Here is a 24,321-nt window from a genome sequence, read left to right as displayed (position 1 = left end):
TCCGCTCTATCGATTTTGCATACATCACTGCTCTTATCGAAAAGCAAATGGCAGCACGTTGCAGTATTTCCTGGCAAACATGTGCCTTCACCCTTTATAGAAGCTACGTTCGTTTAGTTTACGGTGTGTCTTTGAGTTACGATACTACCTTAATGCATCGCAGTTATGATTTTTCTCTGGAACCTTTTACCTCGAGCATTTACAACCCCACGGATATTAAAAGATCACAATGTTTCGCGTCGCTGTTAAAACTTATCATCGCTGGCACTCCCTGAATCCGTTCGAACTAAACTATACAAATTCTATCGATTTGTCGCAAACAGAATTCTGAGAGAAATAAAATTTTCTAAGACGAAGAAGCTGGAAGATAATATTATTTCGAATATTTTACAAAAATAAAATTTAAATGGAACGAAGGACTCGTACCGGTCGTCTTTTAAAAACATTTATTGTCGCATCTTCGTCGATCGTCTTCGAAACGGTTGAATTAACAAAGGCGAAGTTGGTATAAAAATTAAATGAACAAAAGTGTACAACGGTTTTACGTGAAATTCTGCAGACGCGTCTCGGCTAAAGTAATATCCTCTTTCAATTGTTCTCGTTATGACTGTAACAACCCTTGTTTTTGTCATAAAAGGATCAGAGTTGAATGTAAGTCCACGATTGTTCTTTTCTGCTATTTTCTCATTAATCGGGGCTTTGGACAACGACTTCATCCCTCGTTAAATGCGAAAAATGAGCTCCTGGTACGACATGCTACAAATGCGAAATTTTAGCGATACGTAGCATCCTTCAATATTCGCGTAAACTTCGTCGAATGATACTCGAAGAAGGATAGAATAAAGTAATATCTCATTATTTCAAGCAATTGTCGATGAATGTCTCGTAAAGAAGAAATTAACCAAAGTTGGAACTACAGAATGAATTTTCGATACTAAAATGGCATTTAATGTTCTCGAAATTATTTTAATATAAACCAAAATTCTGGGAACAGAGACAAGTAATCGTGTAAAATTAAATCGAGAATCCGCTTCCAGAAATAATTACATCTAAAAACTCGTCGAGCGATTGATCATAACTTTACTGACCTGTTTGACCATTGCTCGTTATTTCTACTAGAATTGGTATTCGTAATATGTATTTCTTACGGTTGTGTAATATAATTTGTTTAAAATGGGTCTAACTACTTGGAAAGTAGTAAAATTTATGGAAAACACCGCATAGAAAATTTGTAATTATAAACAAACACGAAATCAAGTAGAAATACCGAGCATTAGTCAGACGCGTTAGCCGAAAGTCGACTTTCTTAAAAACGAAACCTCGTACGAAAAAATGTCGTTCCACATTTTCGATTTGTTTTTAAACAAAGAATATTTCTACTTTCTTTTATGAACGGTTATATTAAATTAAAATAAACAAATGCAGAAAACGAGTCTATTGCTCTTCGCGTCGAAGTCTCGAGTCCCTCGAATATAATACAATAATATTTGATTAAATAAATAAAATCTACATTCTGTGTACTTGTGTTGCAGCCGGAGAAATTGTTGGACACCCGAGATTGAGACTAATAGGAGATCAAAACGCCGGTATCTACAACCTGAGAATTACCAATGCTTCTGTGATGGATGATGGCGAATACCAGTGCCAAGTTGGACCATTTTTACGTACCAAACCGATCCGTGCCAACGCTCACCTCATCGTCATATGTAAGTGATCGATAATTCTTTCGTTTAACTTGCAGACCTTGCAGTATATTTTCGACCGATCCGACTCGCGTTGTTTCTGGAATATCCGGAGCTATTATTATACGATCATCGATTTTAAACGGAAATCGGTACCTTGGATATAAACCAGCGGAACGTAAAGGGAGTTGAATAATTAAATAACAAAAAAATTGACAGGAACGCGGACTCGAACATGCAGCATTTAAATTCATCCGAAACGTTAAATATTAATGCAACTTCGAAAGGCGAGCATCGAACGACGCGTTTAAAAATAATTAAAAGGATTTTTATAATTACGCAAGGAAAACATCCCTTCCCTTCGGGCAACTTTTTGCAATTACTTAAAAAAGATTCGTCCCTGTCAGCATCCTTCTCTTACAAAGAGCTCCGGTGCCATAAATAATTTTTCTAGCGGAAACACTTCTTTTTAAGCAATTTTTCAGCTCAGAAATTGTAAAAGCATGTAATTTCATTCAGAGGCACTAACAAGGAACATCCACGAAGTGTTTCTCCCCGATTTTTATGAAACTTTGCAGGTTTATGGAGCGGCAAAAAATAAGGGATACACGGTTCTTTAGCGGTGGTGACTAAAGTGTAAAGGGCGAGACTGCTCTCCAAAGTTTCGCCACATAACGCTATCTTGGAAATTATCGAAGATACAAGGAAGTTTTTTTTTAAACAAATTCTTTATGCTTTTCGACGGAAAATCGAGTCAGTAAAGAAAACAAAAAAAAATCTCTTTCAACGTCTTTATTCCCCAAGTTTTTAACGAACCACTAAACTATTTTTAGTTTGTACCTTGTCTAACGATTATTCCCTGTAGTATAAAAATAACTGACCTCTTCGAGAAATCTTCGCTTTCCACTTTCGAAGAAATAATAAATTAATCGCTACGGTTCTCGGTAATCGTACACGCTCGTGTTCACATTTTTAATTGCTATCGACTCGCCTCTTTGTTCAATTACATTTGAAACTTGTGATTCTGTCTCGTTTTACATATATTTCAAGTAAACGCGAGAGTTTCTTTTCTGTTTTCCTCGAATAGCCCGGGACTGTGGCTCTTTTTCCGTTATTTTCTCCCCATTGTTCCGCGTGAAAAATGAACCGACGTCTTGATCGCGGTTACACAGGTACATGCATATAAAATTACGGAAGATATTCTGCGGTGCGCCGCCGTGACACAAACGGAAAGACAAGGGGTAATTCCCGAACCAAAAGAGCGCGATATATCATAGGTGTTTCTATACGAGTATTATTCATTAACATCCTGAAATGCAGCGAACTCCATTTTATTGGATCGTGAAACAATGAGACGGAAAGTTAACTATTTGTTGAAACTCTGAATAGAGGTTTCACAGACATCGAATCAAACGAGCACGGTGCATGGGACACGAATGAACACTGACAAATGCATTTATATATATCGATAATTAATGACCGTGTACAATTAGAGAAAAGAACGATAATAAATTAAGTTGATAGTAAATTAATTCGCAACGCGATTTTATACGCGATACTTTGGAGAAAGGGTACGTGAGTAAATTATTAAAATTCAGCTCTCCGTGTGCAATTTTATGGATAAACAAAACGCAATTCTGAATCCAATCCTCGAAAACTCCATTGAACATTTGATAGTCTAATATTCGATTCAACAGGCGCGCAGCAAGTTTGAGGTACTTGTGTTCGTTTGTAGAATAAAGTTATAGGAAACTAGTCGTCGTTGAGTTTGTACTTGCGCGCAAATAATCTACGCCAAACTCGGCTACCCTGGGCATTCGTATAGCAAGTTTCGTGTGCCAAACAACCCAATTCTGGCTATTCAAAATTAAAACTAATTGAAAATAGAGGCGAAACGAAAAGCATTCTAAAACAACTAAAATCGAAACCCGATCCGGACTGGCGACAGAACAATTTAAAATTATCCGTAACGTTCGCGTTTAAAGTTTCTATGAATACATTTTAAGGCACGTTTGCAAAGTATGCAATATCAATACGTACCAAATACCAGTAGGAGGTCGATTATCGGAAATCATAGAGAAAAAAAACGTTCCTAACGAATGAATTTTCCAATAATCGATCTACAGAAATGATACTTCATTATTGCTTGATAATATATGTTTTTATGTGATCTCGTTGCGTAAATAGAAGTTGAAAATGTTCAGGATTCGTAATTATCGTTGTTCGAACTCGGTGTTTCCGTCGTTCTCGTCTTCCGGAAAATTCGGCACAATCGAGTGCGCAAACACGGAATCAACGCGGTTAAGTTTTCGTGTTAACAAAGACATTATCCGAAAACTTATTTCGAAGTTACCAGCGAGGGTGATAAACCGTGATTAGCAACGACTCGGCGTGTACCTTGAAACGCAATGGCGGTGAACTAGTTTGCGAGTTTGGAAAATGTGTTTCCCGATACGTACACCTATACAAAGCTGTTCGTCGAGACGTTACACGTCCCGTGAACTTTCTTAACTTTCTTTGCATTGTTGCGCGCCGCGGATCCTACCGTCGATTTCGAATTACCACGCGGGGCAAATCTACTTTCGAAACTGTACGAAAATTATTATAACGCGGTAACGTTAAGACCCCGCCGCCCCGAAACGTTAGAACGCAAAACCATCGATTCCCTATCGATCGTATTCTATGCCCAGTCCGAATCCGAAGGGCCAATTAGCTCCCATTGGCTGTATATCCAAATTTCGACAGCTCATTTAATCGGCTTAATTGAAATCGTGTTAGCATTGTTAAATAGAGGCTGACTGGCTATCAAAACAAACGAAATTTCATGAAATAATCATCGTCGGTTACGTCAAAAACATTCAATGGAATCGTTACGAACGAAATTCTACGAATAATTTACTTGCTGATTGTAATGTTTTATATCTTTGTTTCAAAGAATGTAACTGGAAGAGAAAGATGGCTTTATTAATGGTTAAAATAGTATAGATCCCATCGAATGCCTCGCGTGAAATAAAATTACTCGATCGTCTAAGGGTTTGGGGAAGGAAAAAAACCTAGAGGACTTATTTTTCTCCAAATAAAATTCCCATTAGCTCGAATTTTCCACGGCCGACGAAATCAAATCCAATCGGATTTCCTTCGCCGTTGCTCGCGGCGTCGAGGGATCAAGATTACGAGCGATTCGTCGACGGTGTCACAAAGGCCCGGGAATCGTTTATTCCGTGAGCGTGGAGGCGTTTCCCGTGGCGCGTTTGAAACGACCGCCCCGTAGATTATCGCGTCCATCGTTTCGTGGAACGTTCCAACGGCGACGAGCCTTTAATATTTCACGCGAAACGAGAGAGCGTCGAGGCGTCGTCGGCTGCCTTCCGGTGAACCGGTCGTTTCCGCAAAGCGCGGAAACAAGTTGACCACCGAGTGTTGTCGTTGCGCCGAGTACACGTGGCCCCAGGCGTGGAAAAAGACGAAACACGAGGGGGCTGGAGGAAACGAGAGACGGACGAGACGTCTCGGGAAAGCTTGTGTCCACGAGAAACGGTTCTGGGCTAGACGGGATCCCCGAGGACTCTTCCTTGTCTCGCCCCGGGGACACTTCTTAACTCTTTTTCCCCCTTTTATCGCGGCGACGGTTCAGAATCGACCGTCGAGACGCCCCCCCGTAAATATGTATTTTACCCGCTCGTCCGCGCCGTATCGTTCTCGTTTTTAATTTGGGACGAACAATTCACGGCCAGGTGCTCGATGTTATTTCTACCTCCCGAATTTTGTTATTGTCGACCAGCTTATTCTTTTCGAATATTAATAGTATGAAGGTTTAAGAACCTCCAAATTACCATCTTACTGCCACACTCGACAATAGAAATTTACGTATCCCGAAGCCATTTACGCGACGCACACTATAATTAGTTTTCAAAGGGTACGTAGGAGTACCCCCGTATGCATACAGTTTCAAATTTTTCAAAACTTTCAAATCATTTAAAAAAAATTATTTTCGGTTGCAGGGGTCAATTACAATTATTTTTGGTCAATAGACATACCCTCGAATTCCTACTCAGTTTCGAGAAAAAAATTCAGGAAGGTGGACAAATTTTTCGGCAAAATTAAAAAATTTCAAATCATTCTAAAAAAATTATTTTCGATTTCGGGAGTCAATTACAATCAGTTTTGGTGAATAGACATACCCTCGAAATCCTATTCACTTTCGAGAAAAAAATTCAGTAGGTGCCTAAATTTTTCGGCGAAATTAATAAATTTCAAATCATTCTGAAAAAATTATTTTTGGTTTCGGGAGTCAATTACAATCATTTTTGGTGAATAGACATACCCTCGAAATCCTATCCACTTTCGAGAAAAAAATTCAGTATGTGCCTAAATTTTTCGGCGAAATTAATAAATTTCAAATCATTCTGAAAAAATTATTTTTGGTTTCGGGAGTCAATTACAATCATTTTTGGTGAAGAGACACACCCTCGAAATGCTACCCATTTTCGAGGAAAAAATTCTTTACCGAAAATATACCGTGTAGCCAGAAATGGTTTCCCGAAATTTCCAATGCAAAATGCAATAATGATTTCTTCTGAAAAAATATAAATTATTCATGGTGTTATTGATTGTGCATTTGTTTCATAATACATATCAATTTCGGTGAATATACTCTGCAATTTTGTTTTAAAATTTTAATGCAATTACCGCGTCGGTGTAATGTTTATTATAACGAAAATTAATAAACCATGAGCGATTAAATTTATCGAATTGGGAATTGCCTGTGGAAAATTTCAGAAAAATTGTACCTCAGTGGATCAGTGGATCGGAAACTATTACAGTTGTAAACTTGTATTCATAGATAACAATGAAGTATTTCTGAAGCTAGTATTTTTAACGCTACGGGATCGAATTAACCGCGTCGCGAAGGAGGTTTCTCGGTATCGTAATAAAGAGTTTTCGAGATTCGTATACAAATTCCGACGAGAATCGCGGGGCAATTCGTAAGCTACGCGACTCCGCGCACTAAAACCATAAGAATTTCTCAAGCGACGACGGAGTTATGAGAATGTCCCGGGGATCGTCGTTGTATACAACTGGCGGACGCTGTACGTGTATCGTAAACTGGAAAGCGACGCCGGTCCCCGGCATGAATACACGTGTAAGGTCTCGTAACGTATTACTGCGCTAAGGTACACGTTCGATACGAGAAGGTGGTCCGACGTGAGCATTTGAAATCACGCGCAAGGAACACGCGGCGGCCCCGTAGCTTCTCTGTAAACGACACGGGGTTCGCATATCCGACACCACGGAGCGCGTACGTGTCCCGGGGAAAGAAAGACGGGGTAGGAAAGGACACGGGAAATAGGAGAGAAAAAGGGATAACGATACAGAAAACTGATACGAGAGGGGTTCGATCGACGGAAAAGTCGGCCAGGAAACTATATCACCTTTCCATGGATAAATATTTTATGAGATTCAATCCGGTAGCTTTCTCGACTACCCGGTATCCGTTGTTTCTCCTTGTTTCTCCGTTGCCTCGGCGCGAGGGCGCGAGACAACGGGCTCGTGGTATCGGAGCCAAGTCGAGAAAAAGAAGCTAGGGGAAATCGGAAACCTTTTCGGAGACTGTAATGGGAAACGATCGAATTTCCTTCTTCAAATTAGGTATTCATGACGAGTTAGGACCTAGGGTAATCGACTGTTTAACTTTGAGGGCTGGAATCTTATCGAATACATTTCTAAAACCTCCGAACGAGAACGTTATCGCTTTTATCGTTCTCCGAAGGATGGACTCCGCGCGATATTAAAATGGAGGAATTGTCGTCGGATGGAATAAAAATGTTTTTTTCTCGGATACCGCGAGGGATCGAATCATCCGTGAGTTATTAACCGCGGTAATTGAAGCTGAAATGCAGCGGCGAGTGCACAGTCGATTCTTTTTCGTTCCCCTTGTCCATTATCGTCCCAGTGGGATACAAAAGAAACGAGAAAGGGTAAGACGTGTAACAGTGAATCTTTTTCCAGCCAGGAAGGTATACCAAAAAGAACAATAAATGCCCATCGTGCGGCCGCTGGCCGTTTCTCTACTGCTGGAAAATTGGACCTGAAGGAACATTGGCTGCGTAATTACATGTTCTTAAGACGGGGGAAAAAGAAGAGCGGAAAATAACGGGTTTCCCCCTTGCCTCACATTCGTGTCCAGAGTTGGGCAAATTTTCCTCGAAAACAACGAACAAAAATTTTCGATTCAAATTACCGTTGCCTCGATCCGTGCACTAAGTGTCCAAGAACAAGTAGGATAAAATTTGCTCGTATTTTGTTCGAAAATTTGTCGGATAAGGGTATAATTAAATACGATTTCAAGTTGTTTGAGTCGCGTTGATGTCTATGCCGTACTCTGATCCTTTGAAACATATGAATTTGCATAAACATCTGCAGCCTACCTGTGAGGTGGAAAGAAAATACAATGATTACATCGAAAGAAGAATTGAAACAGAAAATTGTTGAAGCATGACAGTTTATAGCCATAAATATTACGTAAAAGTTTGCATTTTCTATGAAAAACCGCTTTAGGGTTTTAATAACGACAAAAGGAGGGTCAGCTTCATACTAAACGTTTGATTAGTCCAATTAATGTTGCTATTAATTAATGTTAAATATACAGTTCGAATACTTTTCTAACCTACGATATGCTATTAAATCTAATAGTCTTTCTAATTTGGATATGTGTTATTTGATTTCAATGAAATTTTTGCATTTTATTCTCACATACTGCACGGTTTGTGACAATTTTAATTAGGAATACTTTCGTAAGCCTGATCCTCCTTGGACATCCTGTAAGTTGAAACTCACTACTTTTTTATCACAATTTCGAATAAGTTTCAGAAAAAAAACAAATCTCGGAGAATCCTTTCGCGATCCAGTCGTGCCAAATACCGCGTAATCGTTAAATGGAATAAAATGTATTTTCGAAGGGGCTGTTCGCTGATTGTCGTGGGAGTCGATGCAAGTAGAGTGACGCGTTAATTGGTGCGTGTCGATGTTATTGAAGAACCGCGTTCCGGTTACGTGTCAAGTGGTTTGCGTGTCTTTGGTGTCGCGCTCGCGCCGCGACGCAGCGTTCTGCAGAAAATAATAACGACCAAGTGCAAATGAAGGCGACGAACAAGAAAACCAATTACGCTCGCCTTTGCCCCGCGACTTTGCTGGAATTCTTGGCGGCTCTCGGATTCCGGGAATGGAAAACAAAAGGAACGGAGGAACGTTTCGAAGGAGAAAAGGGGAAAAGGAAAGAATTGGCCTGTACTCGAACGGTATTCTGGCTCCATTTTACGAACGTACGTTTAAATTAAAAAAGAAAAGAAGAAATAGTAAGAACCGCGACAAAGGAGGAATTACCGGCTGCGGAACGAATCAAAACGATTTCGAAGTTTCCATAAAGTGCCAAGTATTTTTTTTCCTCGGCCAATCCGGTGGAAAATATCCTTTAAAAGTTATCGAACCGAGAGAAGCCTCGAGACGACACGAATCCCTAAAACGAATCAATTCCCCGCGCATGGATCTCCGTTTCTGTTTGGAAGTCGTTCGAGTGTTCCGAAAATTGGATCGATTTCAATATTTCGAAACACGTTCTACGTGCTCGGCGATGCGGGTCGTTTTGTATTATTTCTTGGCTTCGATAATGGCGAGGAGTTCTCTGGAACGAGACGCTCGCGAGTCTTCTCTATATTCTTGAACGATATTTCAGTTAATGATAGAATTCGCGACCGAGGATATCGAATCTGTTCTTTTTTACGCGATTTCATCCCGGAGTTGCGCACGCGTATCACGTCACCTGCCAAACGACTTTCGTCTGCCTCTCCAACGATACCATGAATTCGAGATTCAGGGACGAACTGGAAACAGTCTTGTCTTAACGAAGTGCCAGAAAGTTTGGTTGTAACGTGTTCTGCTGCACGGAATCCGTCCCCCCAATGTTCAGAATATGTTAGCCAAGCGATGTGACTTTTACCTTCCACGTTTTACCGTTTCGATGCAAAAGAGAGCTTCGAGCGGGCGTTCTTAAATCCGAGGGATGTTTATCGCCGACAACACAATACGCACACTCTATTAATATTAACAAATACTCCGTTTAAATTAAATTTCGCGATTAAATACTGCACGTTATAATTCATTCAATTTATCTGAACGATTATTTGTTTATTATCTACTGTATGTCGTTTCGTCGATTTGTTAACATCGAAACAATACTATGAAAACATAAGCGTTTGTTCGGTGCCGCACATTGTTATATTATTATACACTTTCAGATGCATTTCGTGCAGATATTATAAAATAAATTGAAAATGTTTCTTAAGCTGTCGTTTATTCGTTTGTAGAACAAAAAAGGTTGGAAATCACGAACACGCAGACTTTGTATTTTAAATCGTTAATCTATCGTCAAGTTTTTCAATAAGTTAATGCTTTTGTTAATTTCCATGTTCGACTGCCGCGAGCAAACACGTTTATTCGCGTTCTCGATAATCCAGACGTTCAACGAAAATACTGTACCCAGTCGTGCCATCTATTAAATATTTATCTCGACCCGAAGATGACAAGGAAGTCCCGCGACGCGCGTTACGAGCTCGAAATTCGCATAACGTTCGCGATACTTGGTACGAACCGGCTGGAACCTTTAAACGAATTTCGTTTAACTCCAAGACCACGTTTAATGCTCTTGAAATAAAGACGACGACCGTTGTAATGCCAGGAACGAACTAAATTGCTAAAAGTGGCGACTTAATGGCCAGGCAACAATTCATGAAACCGCTAAGAATAGCAGTTGGATCCGCGAATTATTAAGCCCGGTGAGTCTCGAGACCAAGAGAATTTCCACCGGAGAATTTTCTCTGAGGGGAGGGGACGTAATTCCTGAATCAAGTTAGGAGATAATGTCTTATAATTTGATTGCACGAGAATTTGTGGAAATAGAAAAATTTTTTAAATATACTATCTCGCTCATCTAATAAATCTGAGTAAACAGGACTGTAAAAAAAATTGGGATATTGATTCTTCCAATGCGTCGAACTAGAATGAAAAAGCAAAGTTAGAATTCGCGATCGTTCGAAACGTGTAATTATCGTATCGTTCCGGATGAAACGGTGGTTTCGCTTCGAGAAATGACAGTTCGCGTATACGGCTCGTACGATCGATACCGTGATCGAAATTTCGCGAGTGCATCAACAACGTAACGGCCACTTCGAGCAGATACTTTGCTCTTCTTCGTCTGCGTTTGACAACTTCGTAGCAGGAATGCCAGCCCGCGCAGAAGAAATTTCGCAATATGGTATACTCGAGCACGGGATCTTGATCGTCGTTTTATCATCGAGTTACATGTCTCGTCGCGACAATATTCCGCGTCAACACGATTTGGATCGCGAAATGGCAACCGCGAATATTGACGGCCGCCTGGTTAATTTTTACTCAAAGCTTAAAGAGTTAAAAAATATAGGAAAACAGAGAGTATTTGGTTAATTGTGCCAAATTATATTCACATTTATTTGCTATAAAACAAGAGTTGTAAATTCTATAGTTCTTTCTTTTCTTGTAGTGAAGGTGAGATTGGGAATATAATTCTTCTTTTATTCGTTTTTGAGAAACGCGTCGAATAAAAATGTCTGTTCGAGGATAGATATGTATATCGTTATGTATTCGAACGGATGAAATTCCATTAAATTTTTTCGCAAGGAGTCTCCGTCTGTGCTTAATTTCTCCGCGCTCGACAACCTAATTCCGTCCAAATGAAACGTAAAAAAGCTGCCACGGAAAACGAAAGGGACACTCCAATTTGCAAAAAGTGCCATCAGAAATACGCGCTCGCTTTGAAAAAACGCGCCCAGAGACGCCGGTTCGTGTTTAATTATAAACATTCAACCGCCGTTCTCGCCGTTACCATGAAATTCGCGTTCTTCGAATCCACGCGAAATTAATTCGATCCTTTTCAAAAAAAGAAACTTCGCGAAATTGGATTAATAATACGAGTTGGTCGCGAACAACGCAACGAACGTTAAACCACGCAAAACCATTTGACACCTCAGCGTGAAACGAACTTCAGCGGCACAGGGCTGATTGTGAGTTTACTCGATTCAGCGAACAGGAATTAAATCTCCACGTGTAAATCACGTTTCACGATCGCCAACTTGCCATCGAGTCTTGCATATTAAAGTCAACAACATTTTTACTCCTACGAAAAAATTTAAACAGAATCAAATAGCATCGAAAAGTTGTTTGAAATTAATTCGTACGTCAAGGGGTTGGGTTTATTTTCAAAATATTTACCCTGAAAATTCCTCTAGACCTTCTCAATTTCGATTATTCGATTCCATTTTTTGAAGATGATTCGAGTAAGGTTACACGTTCGTGTTTCGAATGAAAAATTTCAGAAACGTTGGTCCTTTTCGTACATGGGACTTCTTTAAATACGAATTTGAACCGAGACAAGCGAGAAACATTAATTTTGCTTCTGGAAATGACCGCGGTAGCGATAGGACTTCGTCGGTGGCTTGAAAAATGTCATTCCGGTTATCTGAGTCTGAGAAACGAGCTTCGACGAAGCCCCGAATCCGTTTTAAAAGATCAATTTAGAGCGACGATGTAAGGTGGACCCATCGAAACTACGCAAAAGTGATAAAGAATAGAAAATGCCCGAAAATACGGTGGCAACGTTCCAGTGGAAGCGATCGCTAATGAAAAATGTAAATAGAAAACGGAGAATGAAATTTGTTTGCGCAAGGTTTGTTATCTGGGGCAACCGAGGACTCGATTAACAAACGCGCGATACAATCTGAAAATAGGTTATTTCTCTTGAAAGAATAAATTAAAAGTGAACAAACGAAGCTTTTTGGTACGAGCGTTCGCACGCGCTTAATTAATAATCGCCACTTTCAACGTCACGGATCGATTAACAGATTTTTGCGGGATTTGTGCACGATGACGCGCATAATCAAAAACAAGGTTATATTTTTTTTATTATAAATCGTTACGCGTATATTTTATCTACAAACATGACGTCTATATAGCAGGAACCGTTGAACCGTATTTCAATTAACCGTGTCCCAATTAATTTCTATGTCAATTTTCTCCTAAAGGAAGACTAGTTTTAAAGCCTTTCAAAAGGTCTCTCAGAAAGATTACGAAACATCAAAGATATCGTCAGGAAAATTCTTCTATTCCACTTTCCCTCGATCCTTTAATAACAAATTTTCTTTTTTCTTTTTTTTTTCTTACTGGATTGTTCTTGCTCGTCAAAACTCTCACGCGAAGACGAAAGTGACAACGCATTAAGTACGTCGTTTCTGCGAGCGCATCGTAATTGTGCATCGCGTTTCCTATTGGTCGAATCGCATTGTTAAACGGTACTTACACGTGTAATAATTAAGCAGATTCAACGCCGTGCTTTAACGGGAGAACTCGTATTACAAATGGTAGACCCAATATTCTGAACGTTTCGCCACGGAGCAGCTTTACGTTCCGTTGAACGCTGAATGACTTATTGCTGGCACAATTATTAATAATTGGATTAAATCCCGGCTCCAAGTGTTTGTTATGAGCTTTATTTCTTGCTTTTATTCTCGAACCGAAAACTGCATCGCGACGCGTCCATTGTTCTTAATGTTTACGTCGAGCCTGAAATACATTTATTTTTATTGTCACGGGATTATTTACAAATTTCGATGTTACGACGAAAATATCCTAATTATTTTCGCCGGTAATCGGTGCAGTTGTTTTAGTCGGGAATGAATTTTCGGGACCACGATGCATCGTTTCGAAATTCCAGGTCGTGGTTACGGGGTCGCGCTCGTGGACCGTTGATAAATTATTCAGGGTTAATTGATAGCGAATTTGGGTCAGGCAGAAGCACGTGATGAAGTGACTAAATGCGCGAAAAACTTCTTGTCGACGGCGGTCCTTCGTCTCGCTGGCTCGCCGTAGCTTTTGCTTCTTCGCGTTCCAGTTCGTCGATTGGCCCGTTTCACGCTCGCTGGCAATTTCGACGGCTTCGTTACGCGAAACGGTACCGTTGATAAATAATATTCATGCAACGGCTCCGTCGAGTAGACCGAGTAACGCGCGTGCTCCGAAACTTTGGCTGATCGAATTAATTTTCAGCAAGTTCGGCGTTTACACTCTACCGGGGCCGCTTCAAAGGCCAGACGCGAGGCTGCGCGCGCGGTATTCTGTGCGATTAATTTTCAATATGCCGCGCGATTGTTATCATTATCAGAACATGTTGTGTACATGTAAATGTGATTAGAGCCTCGACTGTTTGTCTGCAATATCGTTCGCACGGTACGTCGGGTGGACGAGTGATGAACGTATTCTTGGTGACTCGGTCCTAGAGTCGATTAAAAAAATATATGACACTGTCGAGTCGAATTTCACGTCAAAGTACCGAAAATAAGCGTCCAAATTCTTCCAGTTCGTTTTAACGTGATAACAGTAGCGACGAAATTGGCACATTTTTAACGAAAGTCGATCGTAGGTATCGAAATTTTGTTCGAAACGAGTCGTTTTATATTATATTATTAAGTTGGAACAAAATGAAAATTTCTAAAGCCTTGAAAACTGGGTTAAATATTGGTCTTGTGATTGCAGAAAAATTCATCGAATCTTAGATCGATAAAAATTTAAGAAAATGTGAATTTTTATGAACACTTAACAATTTTGAATTGACGAGAACTTTTGTTTAAAATAGTGGATGCCTCAAGACTTTTTATCGCCAATGTACAAATTGATTTAATTTCTATTTCTAACGCGGTCTGATCGATGCTCGACTAATACTACTTGCTCGGTTCGTATCTTACTATAGTTTTTCTATGCAGTCATTCCCTTCCTTTTGTCGGACTGTAAAACTATAAAATCCATAGACATTAGTTTACTCTGTAAACATTTGTAAAATACAAAATTTATATTATATTTACATTGTTTTTAAGAGAAATTAAGAAATGTTTCGTCGTGGGCTGACCATATTCGAAGCGATACTACTTAAAAATTCCGTTTCTTTATATTACTTTCGAATTTAGCGAGCTTCTATTAACTGTCTTGGAGATTACTATTGAATTCCATTTATTTGTTACTGTTGTTTCCTGATATTTAGTTAAATATATTTACTTCCCTTGATACACATCAAATAACTTCTTTCTAAGCACACTTTTACATCAAAAACATTCTACTCGGTTTTGTATTTAGACGAATTTGAATTTTCTAATATTTTCCTTTGCGACAAAACATTATCAAATCACCATCCGAAATAAAAGTATTAATGGCATCGTAGGTCATCGTTTATCTTATTTCAGTGTGACGGTAAAATAATATTTCCCGTCGCCTCTATATAAAATTTCTAATATTTCACGCTTACCCAACAAATATAATATTCCCAATACTGCTTTTACGCCCGGTGCCCGTGAATTTGCGTGCATTTCATAATATTTTCGTCAGTCATACGCCGGTCATTTTCTCTGCGGGTGTCTCTGATTAACGTTGCACATAATGGACGTACATACGTCGCGAATAGCAGGATTCTGACCAGGAATGCGACGCGTTCCTTTTTTTCTCTCAAATTTCCGTGGAAAGCAGACGACCGTAGAAATTAAGTTACGCGGAAGATTTTACGAAGATCAAATTCCCTAATGCATCCCTAGTTATACTCAATATCCTGCAGGTTAACGATGGTACGCGCGAATATTTCATCCCTGCCGTAAAGTATGTGGCGTAGAATGTACCTACAAGAAGGAGTTATGCTAGACACGATCCGTAACGGGTATCGTTAGCGCTGACGGTATTTCAAGCTACATCGCGCGAATTAATTCCTAATTCGCGAATTAATTTAATTTGTCAGCCGCATATACTGTAGTCGAATGATTGTGGAACGTACAGATTGTTCATACGTACTGTTTGCTTGTTACTAAGTGACTCGTATTTGGACGACGGTTAATCATTGATTTTCGGTGTCGCGAGCAACGAACAGTTACACAAATAAAACGGTGAATTTAAATTTAAAAATTTAGAAAAACAGTTTATCGTCTTATAATTTTTAAGTGAAACGAAAAGTAGAAAATTTGGAAGTACGTAACTTAATTTTATATACTAACGTTTCTTTAATTTCGTACGAAATGCAATTTTGTTTGAAAGTAGGAATTAAAATTTCTTCCAAGGTTTACTGAAAAAGCACGAAACCGTAAGACCTCTTTCTAAGTTGCTTCCGGGCAGAAACAGTACATTTTTTATACAAAACACTGCACGTTCCGAGAGTTCCAAGTTCCGACTGTTAAAATACATTATTAAAAAACATTTCGTGACTTAAGAATTTCGCAGTTATCCTCGAGAGACCTCCAGGCTTGGGAAATAATTTATACGGAAAGTATAGGGCCAGAATGGTACGGAATACAAAGGAAGGCGGTTCTGTATATATTTTTATTTTTACAAAATAGTTTCGATAATAATTCTGAAACTGGTCACAAAACGTACTGTTCCCATTTATCGTTTTCTACGTGAATTCCCCTCGAATTCGCTTACATGTTCGCGAGAACGGTTCCTCGTTTGCAAAACTAGCGACTTTGGAACGGAAGAAGTCGATTCTGACTGCGTTTGGTCGATATTCCCGAATACGTATCGAGGTCCATCGAATAGCTAAATGTTATTGTCTCCCAAGAATCACGACTCAATTCCCGGGCCAATTTAATCTAGCCCAGCGTCGAATAGAGCCCTAAAAACGCTCGCTATAGAGAAACACAAGGCGACGAAACAACGCGATATTACGACTACGCTCTTTTAGCTCTCGGTTTCATTATCGCCATCGCAATAAGAGACTCGAATTCTCTCGCCGGCGCGGTGCACGACCGGAAACAATTGTTCGCGAAAGACGTCTACGGGGTGTCGAGAAAAGACAGTTCAAAGATCCACGAGCTCTCAATAGGGTGAGAGTCCCAATTATAGTTCGCAAACATATTATCGCTAAATTTTTAATTTTATGTCAAAAAATTTTGTATAATTGAAATACTTATCAAATTAAATCATGTAGATATATCTGAAGATCCTGGGATTGTCGAAATACCTCCTGCTTTCTTTAAACAATCTAGTTATATCTTATCTCGACCTATTTGAATTATTTTTAATAAATCGATGAAACTGAGTTTTAGTAAGTCTATATTTCTAAATTTTGTATCATTTTAATATTTTCTATACTGTTTAGCTGTATAAGTTTGTAAAAAGGGCATTTAATAATAATTAAATTACTCCATAGCCTATCATACCCTTCTTGAATAAAGAAACAAAATGGCGTCTTCGAGGATCGCGTTCATGCAGATTGCTCGTAGTTGGCCATTTTTGTTTTTTTGCCCGCGCATTTTTGCCAGTCGATCACGCCTAAGCGCGATCGTCAAATCGTTCTTGCGCGTTCGCCGTCTCGCGCAGCCGGCGGTTTTCAATTATCGCCACTTGCGGTCGGAATTTCGTCCTCGTTATGAAATACAGGACGCAGCCATCAAGCACGCGCGCCGTGGCCGCGTCCCCTGTCAACCGTCATCGATGCAAACGACAACTTCGTCGTCGTATATTCCCGTAATGCAATCGAGTCGAATCAGCGGCGCGTGAAAGCGCGAGCCAGCGTACGCGTGGAAGCGGATCGGTCGAGCCCGCAATAAAACAGGACCAACGGACAGCCGTAGACATTTCGCTCGGTCGGATGCAATATTCGAGCCCGTCGTTCCTTGTAATTGTGTTCCGATCCCCGTGGGCGAAACTGCCATGGCGCCGACTGCCCTCCCCAAAGTCGCTGGATACAGAGCGGGGCCATTTAAGACACGTCGATCGTTTATTTTTCACGCGTTACAGCCGACAGCTTCTTCGTACTCGAACGGTCCCGCTTCCTGCACCTGAGTTTTCATTTCCGGAAAATACAACCCTTACGTCAATAACCCTGGTACCGGGGAACCCTGTTTCATATTTGATTAAGAAGCTAGTGTATACGTTGCAAAATTTAATCATTTTTTTTTAACTACATGTTACATCTAACGCTACAATTTATTCAACTATCCTTTGGGAATACAGAATAAATTTGTCAATAATTTTTATCGATTTTTCACGTTTTTATTACGTCCACGGTAGGCATGTGTTTAAACACTGGCGTGGATGATTGCAGCTCTCAAGGTTGACTAAATCAAAAAAATCGGCAAAATGGCGAAAGCTTAAATTAAAAATTGCAAAATTTTGTCATTTCTTCCGCAAACTGATATACTTATTACAAAAACATTTCAGAGCAATCGAGCTTATAGTTTTAGAAATTTTATCTACGCCAGTTAAGAAAGTAATATCTCGAAAGAAACGCATTTAAAGTCTGCAAGATCATACTAATCAATCCCAGTTCCATATAGAATTCCTTCCAGAATGTTCACACCCAGATGGCACAAACGCTAGAATTTCGACTTTTAGAAACAGCAGACGTCTTTTAACCCTGTCGTAAACCTTTCGAAACAGACAATTTTATTTTCTAAAAAATATAAGACATACGATTCATTGCAAATGTGCTTGTTAGACTCTGTTTATTCGTTGTATTGTACTAAATGTTATGGGTAACGATTTCAAACAATTTAAGAACAAAAAAATCTGTCTAAATGATGAAACGGTAGAATTTATTATTTAAAAAAGAAATTTCGCAAACCTTTAGCAAAAGAATATTGTGTGTTGACTAAAGAGCACTATTGCTTCCTTTTGGGCATGATACTAGCTTCAGGAGAGAACAAAAATGGAATCGAATAAAAATCGAGTAAATATTTTGAAAATAAATTGGCAGTCGGCTGGTCGCTAAAAATGAAGAAGAATCGTAGAGTTTAGGCGATCGCCGTTGTCCCTATAGCTGTCGCCGGGATTTTCCAATAGGTCCCCGGGAAGTAGCCTTTATAGGGGCAGCCAGATCTCATTTAAATATTCAACAGCTTGAAAACGTACTACCAAAGGTATCGCCAATAAACTCTGCTTACATTGCCGCTTCATAAATAAAACCGCGCTACAAAGGCTGGCAGTTTTCGCGAGAATGTGCTCCAAATCAGTTTCGCCTTTCAACTTGAAGGTCCTGCTAACTCGACGTACGTACAGTGACACTCAACAATCTTATACAAGTCAAAATTGCACGTAACCTTGAGAACATGCAAAAAATCATTAAATATTGCATTATAATACTAAAAGTCCATTCCACTTTCAAGAATACCATTTATAAACCCTAAAACTTCTCCGTAAGTAAAATGTTCTCTCGTCGTTCGAAACGATCAAGATATTCGAATGGGCAGGGTACGTGAGATACACCGTAACAAAAATCTATCCGAAAAATCTCAATTAAATCGGGGACCCAGAGGTTTGCAATTCTTGAGGGACGGTTATCCTATTCGTGCGTAACGCGTCGAAGGGACGAGAAACGAAGGGTCGTCGAAAAGGGCTTAGGGGAGGTTGCAATAATCTCTCGAAGGCTATTGCCGATTCCGAGCACGACACACCGATCGAACGCCATTTCGAAGAGTAAATCCGATTCGGCGGCTGGCTGTCCGCGGCGGCGGATCATAAATAAACGCTTGCTAAGGCCCCGGATACCTCCGTGTCGGTTTGTCATCCAACGTGGGTCATCCGTAGTCCTGACAAAGCGTTCGTCGTGGCTTTAAAAATGTTCGTCACGTAGGTACGCGCCATCGCGACCCGTATACACGTACCCTCGAACCGCTGAAAAATCGACGGGTTACGACCTCGTCGCCGACGAACAGTTCATTAATTCACGATTTTTCGACGATTGTTCTTGACCAAGCACGCTGACAATTCGGCATTCCGCCCGTTTCCTGTAGATCGTGCCCTGGCTCGCCTAGGCCGCGTGAATTATTACGTGCTGTGTCTGTTCCGCGCCGGGAGTCAATTCGTCCGAACCGAACAAACAAGCTGCGGAACGGACGTCCTTTATTTCACGCGATTAGTTATCGCAGGGAGCCCCGGGGAGGACTTCTTGCTTACTACGAAGAGCACTTCCCGCCAAAAAGTGGCAATCGTTTCAATTTTATCAGAGTATCCAAATTGCTTCGTGCACGGTTCGATATCTCACAAAGAGTTTGCTTTATTCGTAACGCTGAAAACTGTCTGATGGTTACAGTTGAATTTTCAGTCAGGTAAAATTGGGGGTGGTCCGTCAGGGTGAAACTGTAAGAATCGTGTAAAGGCGAAAGTGTATGCAAGAAATTATACCAAATATGTTTCCACGGGTCTTGAAGAATCCGAAACACGTATGTAATTATTTACCCCCAGCGAGGGCGGGAGAGTCATGAAAAATAAATGGGAACCGCGGGACGTCATCGTTAGTAAAACTCGTTAATCGTCGTTGTCGTCGTGTGATGATAATGGGGCACTAAGCGAGAAGGACTATCTGTAACTCGAATCTCCACGCTGATATACTCGGTCATTATGACACTGTACAATGGGACATTAAACATTGTTAAACATTTTTGATTATTATTACTTCTCTCAAGAATATCTCGTCGAAACATTGGGCGCTATTATCGAACAGTGTGAACAATTTTATGTTTTCCGATATGATCGATAGACTTTCCGAATAATTGTTTTCCTGACTTTTCAACGCCGTTCCGTAGTATCTGCTCGATTGTTAAAACCATGGACGAGGTATACGAGTAGACCTTACATCTTATGGAGATTTTTACGGATGGGACTCTTTCCCTTCTCGCGTACCACGCTCGCTAATATTTTCATTATCATATTCTTTCGAACAAACAGCTTCATTTTGAACGCGTTCATCATTTTTTTACATGATATAATTATTATACCGTTTATATATAAATCTATAATAGAATATAATCTCGAATCGCCGCTTTTACCGTTTAATAGACGTCTAAAACGACAGAGTTAATTGTATGATAACATAATGTCGTAACCCCAATTCGACGTGGTCCAATTTCGAGTTCAGACGTCAGACGATTCCCCTGTACTTAACGTAATACTATTTGAAAACTTTCGAGTCATCGACGAGCGAATTGAAATTGTACCAAAATAGAATATTCAAGAGGAGTATCTGCTTAATTTAAGAGAAACCCAGAGCCGTACTATTCTTGAGAGTTTAACTGCTTAAAAGTTATTTGGTACGTCGTTGGTGAATGCGTTGCAATAAAACGTCGGAACTATTATTCAGATTGGCGCAATTTAGTTAATACGGTAGTTGGAGTATTCGAATCATCAGCAATCAAAATTAAATGCGCGAACCGTGATAGGCCTCGATTGAGTTCAGCCGTAGCAAAATTCTGAGACAAAATGGCGGCTGATTCTTCTGCTCTGCGTCGAATCAACACCCTGTACACGCAATTTTACATTGCGCGTCCTCTACCGTCGGATTAATAAATAAATGAAAACAGTTACACGGCGTGCGTATTAGTTTTTTTTCCATGGAAAACTGAAAACGTTGCCACGATCAATATTTTTTCTGTCACTTTGCAAATAATAATTTTTACGGGAACGCCATGTTTGAGGACGAAAACTCGCCAGGCACTGTTTCGAATACAACGCGCGACAGCGACGGATTCGCAACAACAACGCGAATGAATTAAATTCGCGGCTCGTCCGGCGGGACAATTAAATTCGTTCGTAAAAGGTTTATCAAATCGCGAAATGTTTATCTTTCGTAGTACCGACGGCCGTGGCGCACGCGCACCTGCGCCGATAATACCCTACCGGTCATAAATAACATAATCACAAACGTACCTTCCGAACGTTCCGCGTACAATAAATATTTACGATTTATATACACCGATTTATTATAAACACGCAGCAACACCATCGAGCAGTAACACCAAACGGTTTCCCGATATTTCATCGTATTAAGACTCGCGATCCACGATCTATACGGCTCGTCGACAGAAAAAAAAAAAAAAAACAGGGACGCAGATGCGCCAAAATGTAGACGCGTATAAATAATGGTCGTCGAACAAACGTTGGAACGTCAGCGAAGAAATATTCTGGAGCAGTCTCTTAACTTTAATTAAACCTCGATTCAATTTTCGAGATTAACAGATCTGTCCATTGATCTATTGGACACTGATTTTTCGATATTATAAAAGCAATTCAGCGGATGGTCTTCCTTTGATTGAATTATATTCAGCAAGTCCATGCATCAGATATACACAGCGAATTAATTGTAACGTGCAACGAATTCGTGAATTATCAAGTGCTCGTCCCAAGAGAATGAACTGAATTAACACGTAGAACGGGATAGTGAACTCGTTGGAGAGATAGCAAGGATTTATCGAGCGTTGTATAGAAACACTTTGATAGAATCAGTTCTATGAGCTGAGTTTGTGATTAATAATTTGTAGAACACACAAACGACTATAACTTGGGAATAAACATCAAATACTGTGTTCGCTTTCCGCTTTGCATCAGATCGTCAAAAAGCTTTATTATTCGGATAGCATAAACCGTTTTTGATGTTTGACAAGTTAATTATTTCCATAGAATCAAACGGAAAATTCGTCAAGTTTTTCACGTGTCTCGGGCATTCTAATTATTTACAAATCGTTGGAATTTCGATTACGGCTTTTACGGAAGATAATCGTGAAATTTCACTTTAAATTCAATCGATCCCCATTGACGCTGTTACAAATATCCCCTGGTCAGTTTGATCAATTAGTACAAATATAATTATTGCAAAAATTATTGGGGCTCGAACGGTAGAAACAGTTTTTTAAGTTCAACGATCGAATAATTATTTAAAACGAAATTCGACAAATTTGTCGTGTTCCTTTAAACATTTTAATTAATTGCTCGGAAACTAAATGAAATAATTAAATTGAAATTTCATTGAAACGTGTTTTAAATCCTTTTCAGAATTAAATTTTTTACTTCGTGTTCAGCCGGTTTTTGTTGCTACCATTATCGATATAAAGTTAGGGATTCGACAATTAAAACTGTAACTTCCTAACAATATTCCAATTCAATTACGTGACTCATTGCTATAGTAAACCGATAGCTGCGATTCGTGGCGCAGTTATTTGACAAACTGGAGTACGGAATAAAATAAAAAGTACTTTTTTTTATCGTGCACGATTTAATTCGGAACGACTGCTACTGCGCTCTTTATTATCCCCGTTTCGTTCGTTTCAATTTGTCAATTCCAAAGGTATAGAAATACCTAGCAATTTTGTGTAACGGACAGGTTTTGATATTTTTAAATGTCTCGTAAAGGCATTTAGAATTAATTGTTCCTAGCCGTAATCTTCGATAACTATTTGCGGATTAACGCGGAATCGACTCTTCATCGGGGGAGGATTATCGGGCTAATACCTGCTGCGAAATCTCTTCACAGACGCGCACTGTGTTTGCCTACGATATTTTGAGGTCTCTTTTTAAAGCAAATAGGTCGCGAAATCCTCGGTCCAATTTTTACGTGCCGTTCCATGATGAATTCCACTCCGAGAAACGAGCGACTTAATCTTTTGCAAATTCACTCCGTTAATTGGTAATTCTAAAGACCCGGTTTCAACAAACCCCTAATCCCTCGATTTGCTCCGTTTTAATATATCAGGTTGGCAAAAAACCAACGATCGTATAAAATAAAATAACAGTTTACTAAAATTAATATTTGACCTTCTGAAAAATTTCTTCGAATTTCTTACTGTTTCTATCTTTGGTATTTCTAATTTCGTATCGACGGTATATGATTTCGTAACTTTTGACAAGCGCATTTAAATCTAGGGGACAACAATTATAAGCCCGAATTAAGCATTCTACGAATTCGTTAACAAACCAAACATTTCGATCAAATGGAACGATCAACAGCGAACGGGAGTTTTTCGTGACAAATAGCGCGTTTAATTCACGACAACGTATATTAATTTGCCCCAATTGTGTGCAAGCCTTCGTTAACATCGATTTTCCGTATTTGAATAACCGTGTCGTCGATCATTATCGCATTTCAAACAGTTGTTCCGTATCGATGTCATGTTGCTCATGTTTATCTTTTATAAAGACAGACGAAATATAAATATTCAACAACGTCACGCAATTAACGTGCAATAGAAATATCGATAGAATAAGTGCTTCCGGAAAGCTCGAGACCCGTTTAATTCGCACGACTATTAATTATGCAACAATAACAATTTGTTTTATGCATATATTCGCCGTTTTATAAGATAATGCTGATAGGGATTCGTCGTTTTCTCAATAATAATAATAATAATATCTTTATCGCGCTAAACTTTCAAACATTTAAAACAGTTTCTTGTATAAAAATAAATTGAAAACACAGGATAAAAGTCTCGGTTTCGAGAAAATTAATATTGGAGATATGTGTATAGAATATATACCATTGAAATTCGATTTAACAGTTTCCACTGTGGGTACCATGTCTGTTTTCTCGCGAGAAGTTGTTTCCAATCTCGCTGAAAGAGTCGCAGCCACAATTTTAATTTTAATTCTCTTTCCATTCGCCAGACTTTGTCTAGTTGCGTTTCCGTTCCACACGCGATCGTGGCTCAATTAGAAACACCTGTTTCCGATTTAAACGTTTCGATAAATGCGTTAACGGACACGTTCTTTTTAATTAACGGGTTTTATTAGAAGCCGTTCGAGCGGTTCCCCGATC

General features: G+C 39.5%; 1 protein-coding gene across 2 annotated transcripts in view; it reads left to right on the top strand.

Moving 5' to 3' along the window:
- Window positions 1-24,321, top strand: part of LOC122404814 (nephrin) — a 513,791-nt gene that overhangs the window by 440,805 nt on the left and 48,665 nt on the right. For both annotated transcript variants that reach the window (XM_043409060.1, XM_043409061.1), the window contains exon 3: window positions 1,533-1,706. In XM_043409060.1, coding sequence (XP_043264995.1) covers window positions 1,533-1,706 — 174 coding nt within the window. The remainder of the gene's footprint in view (window positions 1-1,532; window positions 1,707-24,321) is intronic.

This window comes from Colletes gigas, unplaced genomic scaffold (genome assembly GCF_013123115.1).
Source record: "Colletes gigas isolate AHSC1104 unplaced genomic scaffold, ASM1312311v1 Colletes_gigas_Sc00003, whole genome shotgun sequence".
Taxonomy (NCBI): domain Eukaryota; kingdom Metazoa; phylum Arthropoda; class Insecta; order Hymenoptera; family Colletidae; genus Colletes; species Colletes gigas.
The sequence above is the reverse complement of the archived record's forward strand: the minus strand, read 5'-3'. Positions and strand labels throughout refer to the sequence as shown.